The sequence below is a fragment of the Panulirus ornatus genome, chromosome 14 (genome assembly GCF_036320965.1).
Source record: "Panulirus ornatus isolate Po-2019 chromosome 14, ASM3632096v1, whole genome shotgun sequence".
Taxonomy (NCBI): Eukaryota; Metazoa; Arthropoda; class Malacostraca; order Decapoda; family Palinuridae; genus Panulirus; species Panulirus ornatus.
Window position 1 is genome coordinate 11,102,156 of NC_092237.1, and position 19,745 is coordinate 11,121,900.

The 19,745-nt window shown below is 39.4% G+C and overlaps 1 protein-coding gene across 3 annotated transcripts in view; it reads right to left on the reverse strand.

Moving 5' to 3' along the window:
• Positions 1-1,994: 1,994 nt before the first annotated feature.
• sxc (O-linked N-acetylglucosamine (GlcNAc) transferase sxc) overlaps positions 1,995-19,745 on the reverse strand; it is a 106,220-nt gene continuing 88,469 nt past the window's right edge. For all 3 annotated transcript variants that reach the window (XM_071669623.1, XM_071669624.1, XM_071669625.1), the window contains exons 17-20: positions 17,841-18,068; positions 17,497-17,704; positions 10,376-10,544; positions 1,995-3,732 (exon numbers count right to left, since the gene is read on the reverse strand). In XM_071669623.1, the coding sequence (XP_071525724.1) occupies positions 3,579-3,732; positions 10,376-10,544; positions 17,497-17,704; positions 17,841-18,068 (759 nt within the window). In that variant the 3' untranslated portion in view covers positions 1,995-3,578. The remainder of the gene's footprint in view (positions 3,733-10,375; positions 10,545-17,496; positions 17,705-17,840; positions 18,069-19,745) is intronic.

The following is a 19,745-nucleotide window of genomic DNA, read 5'->3' on the forward strand; positions in this document are numbered from 1 at the left end:
TACGTTTATTTACTACTGACTTAGGACTATACTAGATTTGACGAAAATATAAACAATATACTTGCTTTATTTTGTTTCTGTTTGATCTAATCAAATATATCCTTCTTGCCTTTTCTGATATTTCTATTGGCCTTTGAGAAATATTATCTATGAATGATGCCATTATTTTTTTTTCATTCTAACCCTTATCTCTTTGATATTTTTGTCTTTTATTTGATCTTTCTATGCAATGAATGTCTTCTAGTTTGGATTTATTTTTTCCCAAATTACTCATCCCTTGCGGCTAGATTTAAAGTAATATTTTGTTGGCTTTTGGTATTTACTGATTGATTTTGTTGATCTATCTTCACTTCTTTAATGTTGCCTTACTTTCAGTATTTCTGGTGTAACAGTATAATGAGAACTCTACACCTTGGTCAGACTCCCATTATATGTATCTATGAACGGCATTTTCGCCTACTTTTTTTTCCCAATCTAAAATAATTGTAGGAAAATATTTGAGGGTATCTTCTCTATATTAGCAGATCCGGCCACATCTCGCTTTCTGTAGGTTATACTACAGCCTCCTATCCTGGTATTCACTTTCAATGCTTCTTTTTTCACTGCTCTTTATTGCTCACGTACCAGAATGGTGGCAGACTTTCCTAATGATGTATAGTAAGTATAGTTATGCCAGCATAAATCTACTACGAGTGTGAAACATGGACAGTGAACAGAGCAGACAGTGACAGGATTCCTGCTGTTGATAAAATTTTTGAAGGGTATTAGCAGTAAACATTTAGGGTTGAGGACAGAAAGACAAGGGGTGTGGTACTAAAGAGTGGGTTACATGAAAAAGATGCATGAAAACAGGTTAATAATGATAATCCTTAGGAGATGAACACCAGAAAAAGGACAGGAAGGCTGCTCATCCTAATTGGGGAAAGTGAAGACATATTTTAGGGAGAGTACCCAAGAATGGGATGTACTTGTAACATGTTTGGAGAGAGCAGCCTAGATGAGCTTTTGCTGTGCCAAGATGAAAGAATAAGGGATATTGCTGTATGTGCAGAGTAAACAAAGAGGTATATAGATATATTATGTCTACATTAAGCAAGGAGCATCGATATATTTGTCGACAATAAACAAGGATGGGTATCGATATACATGTCCGCCATAAATTAAGCGGGAAACAGACAAGGAGCTTAAGACACCATAAATGTGAGATGACTGCCGATAGCATCCCTGTCTTAAACATTAAACATACCTTCATAAGGATCCAACAAAATTGTAACAGAATCTGATGAAATACTAGGAAAAAGTCTAGGAAAAACCAAACTAGTTGTCAAATGATATTCAGCTAACATTTTACTAAATGGAAGGAAATACAAAACAGTGGATCACCTGACAGCTAAAAACATTTAAGTAATTTGTGTGACTCATTTAACCTTGTACAGGTAAACCACAAATCAATGAAAAGAAACGGTATGATAGACCTAACCTCACAATATATATTTTTTTCTTTTCTTTCATACTATTCGCCATTTCCTGCTTTAGCAAGGTAGCGTTAAGAACAGACGACTGGGCCTTTGTAGGAATATCCTCACCTGGCCCCCTTCTGTGTTCCTTCTTTTGGAAAATTAAAAAAAAAAAAGATAAAAATAAAAAAAGAGAGGGGAGGATTTCCAGACCCCCACTCCCTCCCCTTTTAGTCGGATTCTACGACACGCAGGGATTTTTGCATAGATCAAGAAGTGATGGTCCTAAAAACAGAATCTTAAGGCACTTCACTACTGACCAATACCCATTTAAAGTAGGCTCCTCTAACATGTATCCTTTGTTTTCTATATCTAAAATAAATACTTCATTAATCCTTTCCCTTCTTATCTTAATTAAGAAAGTAACCTTTTAATATCATAATGTTGAATTTCTTTTTTTTTAAGAATAAATCTTACATGCACACTTACACAATAATTATGAATATATGCAACAGAAAGGATAAAGAAATAGGCAAACAAAGCTTTCTATTTATTTTTATAAAGCACTGAAGAATTTACATTGAGATCCTCTCCTGTTTTAAAAGGGTCAAACCGTACTTCATAAAAATACTTCCTATAAACAAAATTTATTATGATTTCCAAGCTTGACCCAGGAGAGGAAAATGCCTCATTTTAAGTCTTAAATCTGTACGGAGTCATGAACAAAATTCACAATGATCTGAGAAGGAATGCCCTGTTCTTGGTGTAACTGTAGATTCCTGAAATCAATATATATATATATACTTTTATGGTAACCACAGTCTTATCATCTGAAAGGAACAATTTGTTTTGAGAGCGAGAAGATGAGGGTGCTTAACAGTAAGTCAAAACCACTCTTATCACAAAAACCTTATCACACACCACAACATGGCTGAAAATTACACCACTGTGCAAGGAACTTGTAAGTTAGAATCAATTTTGTGTAAAACTAAAGATAAAATATTCTATCCTGCATGGATTATTCCATACATATACTGTACCAACAAAACACCAGAACTAATGCATTTATAGTTTCAAAAACACACAGACCATAAAAAGGAAAATATTATACAGATTAACATGATATTTTCACCACAGGACCATCTTACAGCTGGAGAACCATTCAGTTGCTGCTGGTTCACATAACATAAAACAGTTCGGTTATAATTACATGAATGTCCCATATACTTTCATTTTTGTTTGAAACACATCTGAGACTCACAGATGACTAACAGAACTTTATCTGCGATACATAATTTCAAAGGCATGTAGAAAAAAATATTGCAATGAAAATGAAATCTAATATATACATATGTGCTAAATTGCAACATGAACTTCAGCACTACATACACAGTATTCATGATTCACATTCTTTTGGGTGGGATTATTGATTATCTTGTTGCACTGCAAAGTACTCTTTATGGTGGGCAACCCTTTGAAATAGATTCGTGTCAACCTGTGTGTGCAACCAGGCTTGAACTAGACGGAGAACAGTGCTTCTGCTGGCAGAATTTTACTGCCAGCATTACCATTTGAAAATCTTCAGTATTAAAAAATCCTGAGCATTGTGATGCATACTTAATCTACATAAATTTATTTATATACAAGATGTTCAGCATTTCAGTCCATTACAATTCTCAACTGATGACTATTTCTAGTAGCCTTGTTATGTGTACAATCAAAGTAATCAAAGTGTACAAGGAAATATAAAAACAGCTAACTAGAAAACATTCACATCCTAGAGATACAAGTGTATATAACAAACTGTGTTGGACAGCTGAAATCCACTAATGACGTTATGACTGACTGGCCTCTATACATCAAGAAATGGTGAATTTGAACTGATGAAAAAGTACATGACAAATGATGACATGGATTTGAAAGAGCAGTATCACATATGAGTTTCAAAACTTCCCACTGAATCTCACTTAACCAACAGTAATGCAATGCCAGATGGGAAATTTACAGGGTACTGCAAAACCATTTCACTGGTTACAGTTCAGGCAATCATTAGTGAATCATTTCAAATTAGTTATGAATAAATAGTCCCTTTTATATGCCAATAAATAATTTATCAATAAATTACCACTCAGTAATGTGGTCTGGCTTCTCCCCTGCTGAATATATCTCCCACATCCGCTTGAAGAGACGTTCGAGATTCCGTGCGTAAGTCTTGCAGTCAAAAAGAGGAGACTCTGTGCGTGCTTTCCACACCTTTGCACGCATAGCCTTTAGGCTGTTGGGAAAAGAGGATTTAGCATTAAGTAATGACACAGAGTGACCGCTGACATACATCATTCAATTACAGTACAGCCTCGTCTATGAGTCTACCTCGTGTGTAGGTCAACCACTGATTTTTGGCCAAGAAATCATTAATCTATGATATGTCTTGTGTACAGGTCAACACCAGTTTTTGAGGGTAATGGAAAAACAAATCAGGGGAAAAAAGCCCCATATTTTATGGCATATCAAACTCATTTCAGAAAATCCTCATTGAAAAACACACTGGTATAAACTGAGGGTCACTGAGCCTGAAACACCGAGGGCCAAAGGCATATTTTTTACTATATATTATTATGGAACTTTACACTGAAATGAGGGTAATTTAAAAAAATATTGTACATTTCCATTAAAGTACTTACTAACTGAAAATCACTCAAAAAGCAATTAGTTAAATTTTTTGAACAAAACAAAGAGTCGACTAATTTCATCATGATTTATCCCACTTTCCATTGTAATATGTACGTCATTTCACCAAAAATATTACATTTCTGTGAAAGTATTATATCAAGCACAGTATAATAGAATATCATTGTAATATGACAGTTTTTTAACCAAACACTATTAAAAAATTGAGTAACATCTCTCTAACATTGGAAGGTTAGGTAAAGTTATGTTTTTGTCATGTATTTTATCTTATGTTACATGAAATACATCATGTTTAAACAAAACTACAACAACCCCTCACCAACATATGTCCAAGTTTCATTCTGACCAACCAGCCACATCTCAAAATGGATGTAGGTTGGACGCAAGTCAGCATGCATGCAGAATTCGTATACCTGTACAGAATTTCTTTATCCTACTCAATTTCTATAAAAATCTCATTTTTCATTAACCAGCTTTATTCTGTAGCTTCATTTTACATTTTATTAAAGATTCTTTAGCTCATATTTCATAATCTTTATGATTTTTTTCCAGTTGTATGTACGGATGGTCATAAGTCACATAGGTCATAAGGAGGGGATCAGGTGTATCTATTTCTGAGAACATATTCATTCATACACAATTAAGGTAAAAAATGCTTGTGATGTAACAGTTCTTCAACTGAAAATGATTAGAAAAACACGTACCGTCTAGGTGACACAGCAAAGCCTGGTTGCGGAAGATTTGCCTTTACATTGGCCCTTTCTAAGCAGCTTTAATATTACCATATCTTAAAATTGTGTTTATACTCTTATTGTCTTGCTTCTTATATGTATATATTATACTTGATCCATCGCCGTTTCCCACATCATACATACATATGAATACATAAATGGACATACATGTACATATACATGCATATACATATATACACATACATATTCATATTCAATGGACTGAACCAAGGAATGTGAAGCATCTGGGGAAACCATGGAAAGTTCTGTGGGGCCTGGATGTGGAAAGGGAGCTGTGGTTTCTGTGCATTATTACATGACAGCTAGAGACTGAGTCCGAACGAATGTGGCCTTTGTTTTTTTCCTAGCAATACCTCACACACATGAAGGGGGAGGGGGTTGTTATTTCATGTGTGGCAGGGTGGTGATGGGAATGAATAGAGGCAGACAGTATGAATTATGTACATGTGTATATATGTATGTGTCTGTGTGTGTATATATGTATATGTTGAGATGTATAGGTATGTATATTTGCATGTGTGGACATGTATGTATATACATGTGTATGTGGGTGGGGTGGGCCATTCTTTCGTCTGTTTCCTTGCACTACCTCCCTAACACGGGAGACAGCGACAAAGCAAAACAAAAATAAATAAAATGTATATATTCATACTTGCCTACCTTCATCCACTCCCAGCCCCACCCCTCCCCACAGGAAACAGGATCGCCACTCACTAAGTCAGTGAGGTAGTGCCAGGAAAACAGACAAAAAGGCCACAATCAATCACACTCAGTCTCTACCTGTCATGTGTAATGCACTGAAACCGAAGCTCCCTATTGACCTTTCTGTAGTTTACCCGAGACATTTCACATGTTCTGGTTTAGTCCCTTGAAAGCTTCTCATTTTCTATAAATATGACAAGTTTGTATCATTCTTAAAAATAAACAAGACACCAAACAAATACCAGTACGGGTATTTGCCTAAGTCTCCTGCCAAAAAAGACCAAACATGCTTGGCCAATATTCTCTTCAGCCTAGATTCAAGTAGAAACAAGTTAACAGCAAAATTCAAGCTCCGAGTGACTGAATATGCATAACAGAGTAACTACTGTGTAGCAGCAAGGAAATCTAAGGAATCCAAAAGAAAAAAAAATGTTAAGAGACTGAAGAAAGCACAAGTCGAAAAACAAATGTGCTGACAAAGGAAAGTGTAACATGTGGCCACCGCTGGAAGATGAAGTGGCAATGTAGTATGTCAGTGAAAACCAACAGAATCAATATGGTGTTTCCTGAGGATCAATTCAAATCTGTACCTTGAAACTAGCAAGGAAAGTAAGCATCAGTGATTTTATGGCAAGCCATGGTTAGTACACAAGATCAATGAGAAGAAATTATCTTTTATTGAGACGGAGAATGAAAATATCACAATGCCTTCCACTAGAACCTGATGCCAAGCTTATCTAATTTCATAGGTTACATGTGAAATATCTAAAAGGTTTTTATTACTGGTATTTTTATGTTTTGGAAAGAGGGGCAAGTATGAAGTCTGTTGGGGATGAGAGAGCTTGGGAAGTGAGTCAGTTGTTGTTCGCTGATGATACAGCGCTGGTGGCTGATTCATGTGAGAAACTGCAGATGCTGGTGACTGAGTTTGGTAAAGTGTGTGAAAGAAGAAAGTTAAGAGTAAATGTGAATAAGAGCAAGGTTATTAGGTACAGTAGGGTTGAGGGTCAAGTCAATTGGGAGGTGAGTTTGAATGGAGAAAAACTGGAGGAAGTGAAGTGTTTTAGATATCTGGGAGTGGATCTGGCAGCGGATGGAACCATGGAAGCGGAAGTGGATCACAGGGTGGGGGAGGGGGCGAAAATTCTGGGAGCCTTGAAGAATGTGTGGAAGTCGAGAACATTATCTAAGAAAGCAAAAATGGGTATGTTTGAAGGAATAGTGGTTCCAACAATGTTGTATGGTTGCGAGGCGTGGGCTATGGATAGAGTTGTGCACAGGAGGATGGATGTGCTGGAAATGAGATGTTTGAGGACATTGTGTGGTGTGAGGTGGTTTGATCGAGTAAGTAACGTAAGGGTAAGAGAGATGTGTGGAAATAAAAAGAGCGTGGTTGAGAGAGCAGAAGAGGGTGTTTTGAAATGGTTTGGGCACATGGAGAGAATGAGTGAGGAAAGATTGACCAAGAGGATATATGTGTCGGAGGTGGAGGGAACGAGGAGAAGAGGGAGACCAAATTGGAGGTGGAAAGATGGAGTGAAAAAGATTTTATGTGACCGGGGCCTGAACATGCAGGAGGGTGAAAGGAGGGCAAGGAATAGAGTGAATTGGAGCGATGTGGTATACCGGGGTTGACGTGCTGTCAGTGGATTGAATCGGGGCATGTGAAGCGTCTGGGGTAAACCATGGAAAGCTGTGTAGGTATGTATATTTGCGTGTGTGGACGTATGTATATACATGTGTATGGGGGTGGGTTGGGCCATTTCTTTCGTCTGTTTCCTTGCGCTACCTCGCAAACGCGGGAGACAGCGACAAAAAAAAAAAAAAAAAAAAAAAAAAAAAAAAAAAAAATTATGTAGATCTATGGGTACTATGATACAATATATAAGTTAGTCTGAGCTAAGAAATTCAACACAGACTATTGAAAGCACATTGCAAGGTAAGTTAGCCTAAATTATGTTGGTGAGCTTCATCTACTGAATGCACTGAACAGCTTTTTATTACTAACTGGTACATAATTTGTTTATTATATACTGGCAGTAAATGGTAAATATTTTTTCATGTATGAAGTTAAAAGTTGCTCCTAGCCCTTCCCGTAATGTACAGATTCAACCTAACGAAACTATAATCCATATACAGGTCAACCCCCAATTTTTGGCCAAAAAATTTGGTCTTAAAAACTCAAACTATGCACAAGTATATAAGGTAAATCTTTTTCATCAAGATTCTAGTCCACATTTGGTATAATAGTTTACACAAAAATCTTATTGGCAGCATCTGCTAAAGCAATTTTTGATAAGCTGTTGACAGCTCATACTGATCAGAGTATATTCTATGGAAATACTGTGGTTCTTGTGTGTGCACATGAAAGTGTTTCCCACTCACTGATATTTGCTTGCAAAATAAAATTTTGGCAGACTTAACCCAATAAATATTCAATTCACAAAATAAAGCTGAATTACAGTGAGCACAAACAATCTGTGTATCACTGTTGTAGGCATTTACAAAAGCAAACAGTTAACATTTAAGAAAAACTAATCTGGTTCCTTGAAAAGTCTGATTAAAATTTTAATAATTACATCAGGACAGACATTAGTAACTAATCTCATGATTTATACAAGCAAATGCAGTATAAAGATTCAACTTTGCAATTAGACGAGCTGCACAATTATAGATCAACGGTTAAAACCATCAGCCCACCATAATCAATATACAGAAGATATTTTCCAGTTTCATCCAGAAGCTAAACTGTATCACAGTAAGATTCCTTAAACAATGAGAAAGCATGCACCAATCCAGAAAGATGTTTGCACCAGTCTGGAAAAGTTAGTATGCTTACGAATAATCAACATGAACAGTAATACTCTATCAGCAGTGGAGAAAAAAGTAAGGATCCACAACAGAAATATCCCATAACATAACCAACATTTGTTCTCTAGTGTTATCACCCCTCCTCTAGTCTCTTCTTTAGAGACCTGGTCATGCCCGACTAGTCTCGGTACATTCCTTTACTTACTTCAGTGAATACCAGATGAAATTTCTTGGCTCAGGCAGTGCTAGAGGTCTTACCTGATCTCCAAAAAATATAACTAACAGTAATGAATATCACCAGCACAAAATGGCTTCAATCACATGGAGAATTTAGACCTCTAAATGACACAGACTGTTGCACTGATGATCATGCTAAAACTCCTCTCTTTTGTCAAGTCTGAGTTGCACTTTACATTGTAACTTGACTGTTTTTGTTATTTGTTAACTTTCCAAATGTTATCCAATCATTCTCTTATAAATTAGATTCTACTTAAAAAAGTCAACACTCCTACATTTGACATGAACCCGGTAAGCTTCCACTCCTAATCCCTGTGAAAGGAGGAAATTAAAAGTAAATGTGAATAACTGCAAGGTTGTTAGGTTCAGAAGTACAGTAACAGGACAGCTGGGGTGTGCATTTGAACAGAAAAAACTTGGAGGGAGTAGGGTGTTTTAGATACCTAGGAGTGAACACAGCAATGAATGGAACCATGTAAGTTGAGTGAGAGGGTGAAGGTTCTAGGAATGTGCAGTGGAGGTTGCATGTGTTGGAAATGAAATGTGTGATGACTGTAAAGAATGTGAGGAGGGCTGACTGAGAAGTAATAAAAGTGTAAGAGTTAGATATCATAATAAGAAGAGTATGGTTGACAAAACTGAAAAGGGTGTGCTGATATGGTCAGAATATATGGAGAGAGTGAGAGGTGAGGCTGATAAAAGAGGATGTGTGTGTCAGAAATGGATGGGACAAAGACAAGGAGATGGAAGGATGGACTGAAAATGAACCTGAGTGCTCTGGGCCTAAACATACAGGGAAGTGAAAGGTTTGCAAGGCATGTGGTGACCTGGAGTGAGGTGGTACATAAGAACATGCTGTCAATGGAGTGACCCAGGGCATTTGAAACAGTTGGGGAAAATTACGGGATGGTCTGATGGGCCTGGTTGTACACTGCAGGCTTTGGTTTAAGTTCGTTACACATGACAGTCAGTGAATGGATCTGAGCAAATGAGGCCTTTATTTCATCTGTTCCAGCACTACCATGCTAACACAAGAAACCCTGAACAAGTATGAAATAAAGTCCAACTTTCCTACTCCAAGGATATACATGTCCCTCTTTTAATACAAGGCATTCCCAATAACCAGTCCTTTTTCAGCACAAAACTCCACAAGCTGGTAACCAATTTCATTCACATCAGTGAATGTCCAATTACACTCTCAACTCCCAAATTATTCACTTTTGCACTGAAAACCACCCATCACTAATACCCAATCTCTTGCATAAAAACTACTGACATACTTATTCATCTTCTCCACTAAACTAGCCTCTTTTTATCATCCTTCTCATAGCCAGTGCATAAGTACTGATTAATAATCATCCATCTCTTGCAATCCACTTTCATTATTACCAACATCAGTCTGGAGTTCACTTCTTTACAATCTTGCGCACATTCTCACAAGTCCTTTGCAAAAATGCTACGCCCTCCTTAGCTCTTGCCCTTACATTAACCTCTATGACATTCCCAAACAATTCTTCCCCCTTACTCTTGAGCACAAACATATTACCCATCTCTCTTTTCAGTTATATCCAAACACATTCAGACACAGCAGTCTGGGCCTTACAATATGATCACTCCTCACTTGGCTCGTTCTTCTGTTCTGTCCTTTAGAAACTGAATATATGAAGGCAGAGGGTTTCTAGGCCCCTCCTCCCACCCCTCTTTATCTCAAAGAAAAATGATACTTACTATTCTCTGTCATTTCCTAATTTACAGGCAATATCTTCATATTCTTGACGAGTGGTGGCCACAAGTTCTGGTGTTCCTAAACAATGAAGCTGTGAGGCTGCCACTCTTGAAGCCAATGTCTCTCCTGATAACGTGATCATGGGAGTACCAGCCCACAACACATCCATACCTGAAAAAAGTAGAAAAGTGATACAGTCAATTTCTCAATACAGCGCCATCTGAAAAAACAATGGATGCTTTTAATAAGATTTTCTCTAAGGAAGGGTTATGTAACACTCACCATGTATCTGGTATTTTTCTCAATATTTCGTTACCTGCTTGACACATTGCATACTCTGCTGTCCTCGATTTATCTAGAACTATTCTAAGCCACTTGTCCAAACTTCTCTAGAAGATTTCAGGCTTAATCCTTGAATTCTTCTCACCTTATTGGGCAAAAGACTAAAAAATTTCTCTGCCTTTCTTACTTGGCACTCAAATATTTAAGTGCCCTTTTGTAAACTAAAAAATTCTTGTGGATTTAATTACTATGTTTTCAAATTTCAAAAGGTTTTAACTCTAGGATGTTTTCTTTGATTCCTTCAATCTGATGCCATGCATATATCACAGATTCTAAAGCCTTAACATAGAGGTACATTTATGTGCAGCAGACCTCACAATCACATCACAAAACCTTGACACCATAATAGCAATACCAAACATACAGCACTATATTACATAACTGGCTCACCAAGAACAGAATGTCTGCATTTTGAAAAGTCTTGAATCACTCTTTAACTCCAGATAGACATGACTTCAGCTCACACCCTTTAGTCACTTTGATGGGGCAGTCCCTCCCACTGAACAAAAAAACAATCTTTTTTTTATCTATACATCTCTCTATGTCCATTCCCTTTGGGAACTCCTTAAAGCAAGCTGCAACGGCAAAAGAGTGTTCACAACTGGTGAACTCCTTTAGTGCCTCACCCTTTACAGGCCACTGGCAGAGGGCAGCTCTAGTGTGGTGTTTCCATAGGCTCCTACTTAATTCTAACCTACTACTTCTACCTAATGCTTCCTCCTACCTAAAGTTCCTGCTTAATGTTCCTACCTATTTCTATTTACTGCTCTTACCACTTTGCCAAAAGGCATGGCTAGCGCATAGTGCCCACTGCAAGAAAATCAAGAGTTGCTAAGAATGAATTTTGTGAGTTAAGTGTTGTGTGACAACTAGGCATCACATTCACTCACTACATCATTTACATCAACAAACAAACCAAAAGCCCTCAGAATACTACCTGGCACCAGACTTTGACAAGAACCCCGCAAATGTCTTCTGGCAGATCAGATATAAACAATCAACCAGCCTTCCCTTTTCTCTAATACAGAGCTTCCTGTTCCATAGGAATCTAAGAGGTTCCTTACATGATATTTCCATAAAACCATGCTCTCTCTCATATAATTTCCCCTTAGTAGAAAGTTATCCATTTACTTTCTGATTATCTTTTCCAAAACCTTACAGACCACACTTGTCTGGGAGAATGGTCTGTAGTTTGATGCTCCTCCCTACCTCCTTTCATTCAGATAGGTATGATTTTTGCCCTTTTACAATTCCTTAATACATAATACCCTCCAACAGCCAGGGCCTTTGTGTGGTAGTTGGGTCTGCATCGTGTACCAGCAAAAAGAGGTGGAATTCAATTCATCGGGACAATGAACCCTGTGTGAGTCAAGATCTTTTCGTATTTTGTGAATGCTGTTCTAGAAATCTCAATGTTTTCCAAAACCTCCTCCCCATTCCACCTCACTGGCACTACCATGTCTTCCACTATAAAGACACTTGATCTTTTTAGCCAAATCCTCAAATAATCTTACATTATCAATGATTCTTCCCTCTGAATCCCTTAACCTGACTGACAGCTCTTTAACTGACAATTTACTCCACAGGAATTTATGGAAGTTTTGAATTTTCTCCTGCTTTGTCCAAAAAATTCCTTTCACATTTTCTTTGTCCCTCTTTCCTTTTCCTGCTATACTAATTTTTTTGCTCTCATACCTTGTCAATGCTGGCAGACTGGAGTGCCACCCGCATCTTTACCAATGCACATCTCAAAGCTCCTCTGCTTTTAGATATCTTTTATTTGACTATTCTTCCATCTTTTTCTTAACCCTTCCTCTGCGTTAGAGGCTACTCGTACCCTTGTTCTCACTTACTTGTAAATTTCACAGATTGTTTCACCACAATGCCTTGGGTCCTGCCTGTTGAATTTCCACTCTATGTTACCCAATGCCTTGGGTCCTGCCTGTTGAATTTCCACTCTATGTTACCAGAGAAACTGTTGAGATTTCTGTAATTTCAAGGACTATATCTCCTCTTTAGGGCTTCTCTCATCTTTGCTCTTTCAACATCTGTGCATGTACATGTGTATCATTTAGGTGCTTCACTGTAAATAACTACACATCTTTTTACTTGTGTCTTCTTATCCTTGAGTTCTCCCTATGTACCACTTACCCTGAACCTTTACATCTTGGTTGCTAGACCATTACCCTTTTGCTTCAGCTGGGATGCACCGTTACAACTATCACATTCTCATAATAATACTGAGGGACCTTATCTGTTGTAACTATTAATCATCATAATTATACTGTGTGACCTTATCTCTTATCATCTGAGCTAAGCAGAATCAGTGCAGCTAATCAGCGGATGAAAGAATTCAACTAAGTAATTTATCCCTGGGGATAGGGGTGAAAGAATACTTCCCACGTATTCCTCGCGTGTCGTAGAAAGCGACTAGAGGGGACGGGAGCGGGGGGCCGGAAATCCTCCCCTCCTTGTATTAACTTTCTAAAATGGGAAACAGAAGAAGGAGTCACGCGGGGAGTGATCATCCTCCTCGAAGGCTCAGAGTGGGGTGCCTAAATGTGTGTGGATGTAACCAAGATGTGAAAAAAGGAGAGATAGGTAGTATGTTTGAGGAAAGGAACCTGGATGTTTTGGCTCTGAGTGAAACGAAGCTCAAGGGTAAAGGGGAAGAGTGGTTTGGAAATGTCTGGGGAGTGAAGTCAGGGGTTAGTGAGAGGACAAGAGCAAGGGAAGGAGTAGCAATACTCCTGAAACAGGAGTTGTGGGAGTATGTGATAGAATGTAAGAAAGTAAATTCTCGATTAATATGGGTAAAATTGAAAGTTGATGGAGAGAGGTGGGTGATTATTGGTGCATATGCACCTGGGCATGAGAAGAAAGATCATGAGAGGCAAGTGTTTTGGGAGCAGCTAAATGAGTGTGTTAGCGGTTTTGATGCACGAGACCGGGTTATAGTGATGGGTGATTTGAATGCAAAGGTGAGTAATGTGGCAGTTGAGGGAATAATTGGTATGCATGGGGTGTTCAGTGTTGTAAATGGAAATGGTGAAGAGCTTGTAGATTTATGTGCTGAAAAAGGACTGATGATTGGGAATACCTGGTTTAAAAAGCGAGATATACATAAGTATACTTATGTAAGTAGGAGAGATGGCCAGAGAGCGTTATTGGATTACGTGTTAATTGACAGGCGTGCGAAAGAGAGACTTTTGGATGTTAATGTGCTGAGAGGTGCAACTGGAGGGATGTCTGATCATTATCTTGTGGAGGCTAAGGTGAAGATTAGTATGGGTTTTCAGAAAAGAGGAGTGAATGTTGGGGTGAAGAAGGTGGTGAGAGTAAGTGAGCTTGGGAAGGAGACCTGTGTGGGGAAGTACCAGGAGAGACTGTGTACAGAATGGAAAAAGGTGAGAACAATGGAAGTAAGGGGAGTCGGGGAGGAATGGGATGTATTTAGGGAATCAGTGATGGATTGCGCAAAAGATGCTTGTGGCATGAGAAGAGTGGGAGGTGGGCTGTTTAGAAAGGGTAGTGTGTGGTGGGATGAAGAAGTAAGAGTATTAGTGAAAGAGAAGAGAGAGGCATTTGGACGATTTTTGCAGGGAAAAAATGCAATTGAGTGGGAGAAGTATAAAAGAAAGAGACAGGAGGTCAAGAGAAAGGTGCAAGAGGTGAAAAAAAGGGCAAATGAGAGTTGGGGTGAGAGACTATCAGTAAATTTTAGGGAGAATAAAAAGATGTTCTGGAAGGAGGTAAATAGGGTGCGTAAGACAAGGGAGCAAATGGGAACTTCAGTGAAGGGCGTAAATGGGGAGGTGATAACAAGTAGCGGTGATGTGAGAAGGAGATGGAATGAGTATTTTGAAGGTTTGTTGAATGTGTCTGATGACAGAGTGGCAGATATAGGGTGTTTTGGTCGAGGTGGTGTGCAAAGTGAGAGGGTTAGGGAAAATGATTTGGTAAACAGAGAAGAGGTAGTAAAAGCTTTGCGGAAGATGAAAGCCGGCAAGGCAGCAGGTTTGGATGGTATTGCAGTGGAATTTATTAAGAAAGGGGGTGACTGTATTGTTGACTGGTTGGTAAGGTTATTTAATGTATGTATGACTCATGGTGAGGTGCCTGAGGATTGGCGGAATGCGTGCATAGTGCCATTGTACAAAGGCAAAGGGGATAAGAGTGAGTGCTCAAATTACAGAGGTATAAGTTTGTTGAGTATTCCTGGTAAATTATATGGGAGGGTATTGATTGAGAGGGTGAAGGCATGTACAGAGCATCAGATTGGGGAAGAGCAGTGCGGTTTCAGAAGTGGTAGAGGATGTGTGGATCAGGTGTTTGCTTTGAAGAATGTATGTGAGAAATACTTAGAAAAGCAAAGGGATTTGTATGTAGCATTTATGGATCTGGAGAAGGCATATGATAGAGTTGATAGAGATGCTCTGTGGAAGGTATTAAGAATATATGGTGTGGGAGGCAAGTTGTTAGAAGCAGTGAAAAGTTTTTATCGAGGATGTAAGGCATGTGTACGTGTAGGAAGAGAGGAAAGTGATTGGTTCTCAGTGAATGTAGGTTTGCGGCAGGGGTGTGTGATGTCTCCATGGTTGTTTAATTTGTTTATGGATGGGGTTGTAAAGGAGGTAAATGCAAGAGTCCTGGAAAGAGGGGCAAGTATGAAGTCTGTTGGGGATGAGAGAGCTTGGGAAGTGAGTCAATTGTTGTTCGCTGATGATACAGCGCTGGTGGCTGATTCATGTGAGAAACTGCAGAAGCTGGTGACTGAGTTTGGTAAAGTGTGTGGAAGAAGAAAGTTGAGAGTAAATGTGAATAAGAGCAAGGTTATTAGGTACAGTAGGGGTGAGGGTCAAGTCAATTGGGAGGTGAGTTTGAATGGAGAAAAACTGGAGGAAGTGAAGTGTTTTAGATATCTGGGAGTGGATCTGTCAGCGGATGGAACCATGGAAGCGGAAGTGGATCATAGGGTGGGGGAGGGGGCGAAAATTTTGGGAGCCTTGAAAAATGTGTGGAAGTCGAGAACATTATCTCGGAAAGCAAAAATGGGTATGTTTGAGGGAATAGTGGTACCAACAATGCTGTATGGTTGCGAGGCGTGGGCTATGGATAGAGATGTGCGCAGGAGGATGGATGTGCTGGAAATGAGATGTTTGAGGACAATGTGTGGTGTGAGGTGGTTTGAGCGAGTAAGTAACGTAAGGGTAAGAGAGATGTGTGGAAATAAAAAGAGCGTGGTTGAGAGAGCAGAAGAGGGTGTTTTGAAATGGTTTGGGCACATGGAGAGAATGAGTGAGGAGAGATTGACCAAGAGGATATATGTGTCGGAGGTGGAGGGAACGAGGAGAAGAGGGAGACCAAATTGGAGGTGGAAAGATGGAGTGAAAAAGATTTTGTGTGATCGGGGCCTGAACATGCAGGAGGGTGAAAGGAGGGCAAGAAATAGAGTGAATTGGAGTCATGTGGTATACAGGGGTTGACGTGCTGTCAGTGGATTGAAGCAAGGCATGTGAAGCGTCTGGGGTAAACCATGGAAAGCTGTGTAGGTATGTATATTTGCGTGTGTGGACGTGTGTATGTACATGTGTATGGGGGGGGGGGGGGTTGGGCCATTTCTTTCGTCTGTTTCCTTGCGCTACCTCGCAAACGCGGGAGACAGCGACAAAGTATAAAAAAAAAAAAAAAAAAAAAAAAAAATTTAAGAGATGTTACTTTCTGGTTGGTAGTAGTTGGAAGGCAGCCAAAAACCAGGGAGGTATATTACCAGTATTACCTGCATGGATATTCGGAGGGTTAGTGACAGCTGCATAGAAAGCCAGCACTTTAGTGATAGTCAAGTTGCACTCTTTGACCCAAGTAGCTGTCTTTTCTTTCTGCCTCACCCACAAGTGGACCACTGGCATTCTGTTCACAAACGTACAACCTCCACTTGTCAAACATAACATATAACAACACTCAACTCACATAGCTATTTCTTCTTAACCCTAGACTTTCTTGAAGTGAGCACTACGTCTAGCCCTGCCTTTAGGGAAAATGTTATAGGCAACATATAGATGCAGTAGTAAGGAACCTTTTGGAGCATTAGGCAGAAACATACGGCAAAAGTAATAGATGAAACATTGGGCAGGAGCATCATGTAGAAGTAGTCAGTAATAACATTAAGCAGGAACCTCTACAAACACTGCACAAGAGTTGCCCTGTCAGTGGCCTGTTAAGGGTGAGGCATTTAAGGCTATAAAGTGGCATTGGAGTCCACCAGTTATGTAGACTCTAATGCTGTAGCTAACTCCTTAATGATGTTCCATAAGGGAACAGACATAAAATATATAGATAGAAAGCAACGCGGGAGACAAAAAAATAAAAAAAAGTTAGAAAGATGTAAATTTGTCACATATAATCTTGAGGCTTTCACTACCTCCTCTTTGTTCATGTAATTTTTAATAACTCTCTCCACATCAAGACTGCAATTTCAAAGTAATCACTCCTCTTCTTAACACTGTTGCCACTTACCAGCTAATGCCCTTAAGACATACACCTCATTTTTTTTTTCAACAGCAATCTAACTTTCTTATTCCAACACTCACTACTCTTTCTCATACACCCATACCCCACTTAATGCCTCACGTTTTATGCATACTGGTGGGTACTCCTTTCCAGAATATCATCCGTCTCTTCCAATCCACTTATTTCATTTACTCTAAGCTTATTGTGCCATTCTTCACTCAATTTCTCATGATAATTATATATCAAAGGAAGTCATTACTAATAACAATACCTGTAGTGTGTCCGTTGCATAATGGTGTATCTAAACAAACATCAGCTAGCTGTCCTCTCCGTACATGTTCTTCCTTGGCAGCAACATTAGAAAATATAATTCGTCCAGGCCCTACACCAAGGTGCTGTGCCTGGGCAAGAATGTTGGCTTCTCCATGAGCCGGGAATCGCAAAAGCCACACAACTGATTTGGGTACACGCTTTAAGATCTGTAAGTGAAGTTAGGGTTTTTGCAACGTTGACATTGTAAGCTACAATGAGTAAAATCTTATTTTGCAATCAAAAACTACATTTGGCAATATCCTTAATTTACAATTATGGTCACAACAATATTTGAATGCTTACATTGCACCACATCTGGAGGGTTGAAGGGTCTATTTTGTACAACTGATTGAAATTGCAGTAGATAACAGCATCTTCAGGTAAACCATATTGTTTGCGAGTGGTTATCAATATATTTTTTGGTGGTTCTTCTCCTGTGGCAGCTTTATTGTTCATCTGGGTGGTGGCTAAGCCATTCTGGACAACAAGGCCATTAACTGTAGCCTGAGCCTGACCACTCTGAATCATTGACTGAAAACAATAACATGAATATTTAATACAGAGGACTAAGACAAAGGATTTACAAATCTTAGGATGAACACTGTGTATGTTGGATAGCATGTCAAGGATTACATTTACAAATCTTTGGATGAACAATGTGTATGGTGGATAAGCATATCAAGTTAGTGCTTGACCAGGAACTAGGAGACACATATCTTCAGTCATTCTACGTTAACTGAACAATGAGTGCTTCTTTTTTTTTTTTTTTTTTTTTTTTTTTATACTTTGTCGCTGTCTCCCGCGTTTGCGAGGTAGCGCAAGGAAACAGACGAAAGAAATGCCCCCCCCCCCATACACATGTACATACACACGTCCACACACGCAAATATACATACCTACACAGCTTTCCATGGTTTACCCCAGACGCTTCACATGCCTTGCTTCAATCCACTGACAGCACGTCAACCCCTGTATACCACATGACTCCAATTCACTCTATTTCTTGCCCTCCTTTCACCCTCCTGCATGTTCAGGCCCCGATCACACAAAATCTTTTTCACTCCATCTTTCCACCTCCAATTTGGTCTCCCTCTTCTCCTCGTTCCCTCCACCTCCGACACATATATCCTCTTGGTCAATCTCTCCTCACTCATTCTCTCCATGTGCCCAAACCATTTCAAAACACCCTCTTCTGCTCTCTCAACCACGCTCTTTTTATTTCCACACATCTCTCTCACCCTTACGTTACTTACTCGATCAAACCACCTCACACCACACATTGTCCTCAAACATCTCATTTCCAGCACATCCATCCTCCTGCGCACATCTCTATCCATAGCCCACGCCTCGCAACCATACAACATTGTTGGAACCACTATTCCCTCAAACATACCCATTTTTGCTTTCCGAGATAATGTTCTCGACTTCCACACATTTTTCAAGGCTCCCAAAATTTTCGCCCCCTCCCCCACCCTATGATCCACTTCCGCTTCCATGGTTCCATCCGCTGACAGATCCACTCCCAGATATCTAAAACACTTCACTTCCTCCAGTTTTTCTCCATTCAAACTCACCTCCCAATTGACTTGACCCTCACCCCTACTGTACCTAATAACCTTGCTCTTATTCACATTTACTCTCAACTTTCTTCTTCCACACACTTTACCAAACTCAGTCGCCAGCTTCTGCAGTTTCTCACATGAATCAGCCACCAGCGCTGTATCATCAGCGAACAACAACTGACTCACTTCCCAAGCTCTCTCATCCCCAACAGACTTCCTACTTGCCCCTCTTTCCAGGACTCTTGCATTTACCTCCCTTACAACCCCATCCATAAACAAATTAAACAACCATGGAGACATCACACACCCCTGCCGCAAACCTACATTCACTGAGAACCAATCACTTTCCTCTCTTCCTACACGTACACATGCCTTACATCCTCGATAAAAACTTTTCACTGCTTCTAACAACTTGCCTCCCACACCATATATTCTTAATACCTTCCACAGAGCATCTCTATCAACTCTATCATATGCCTTCTCCAGATCCATAAATGCTACATACAAATCCATTTGCTTTTCTAAGTATTTCTCACATACATTCTTCAAAGCAAACACCTGATCCACACATCCTCTACCACTTCTGAAACCGCACTGCTCTTCCCCAATCTGATGCTCTGTACATGCCTTCACCCTCTCAATCAAT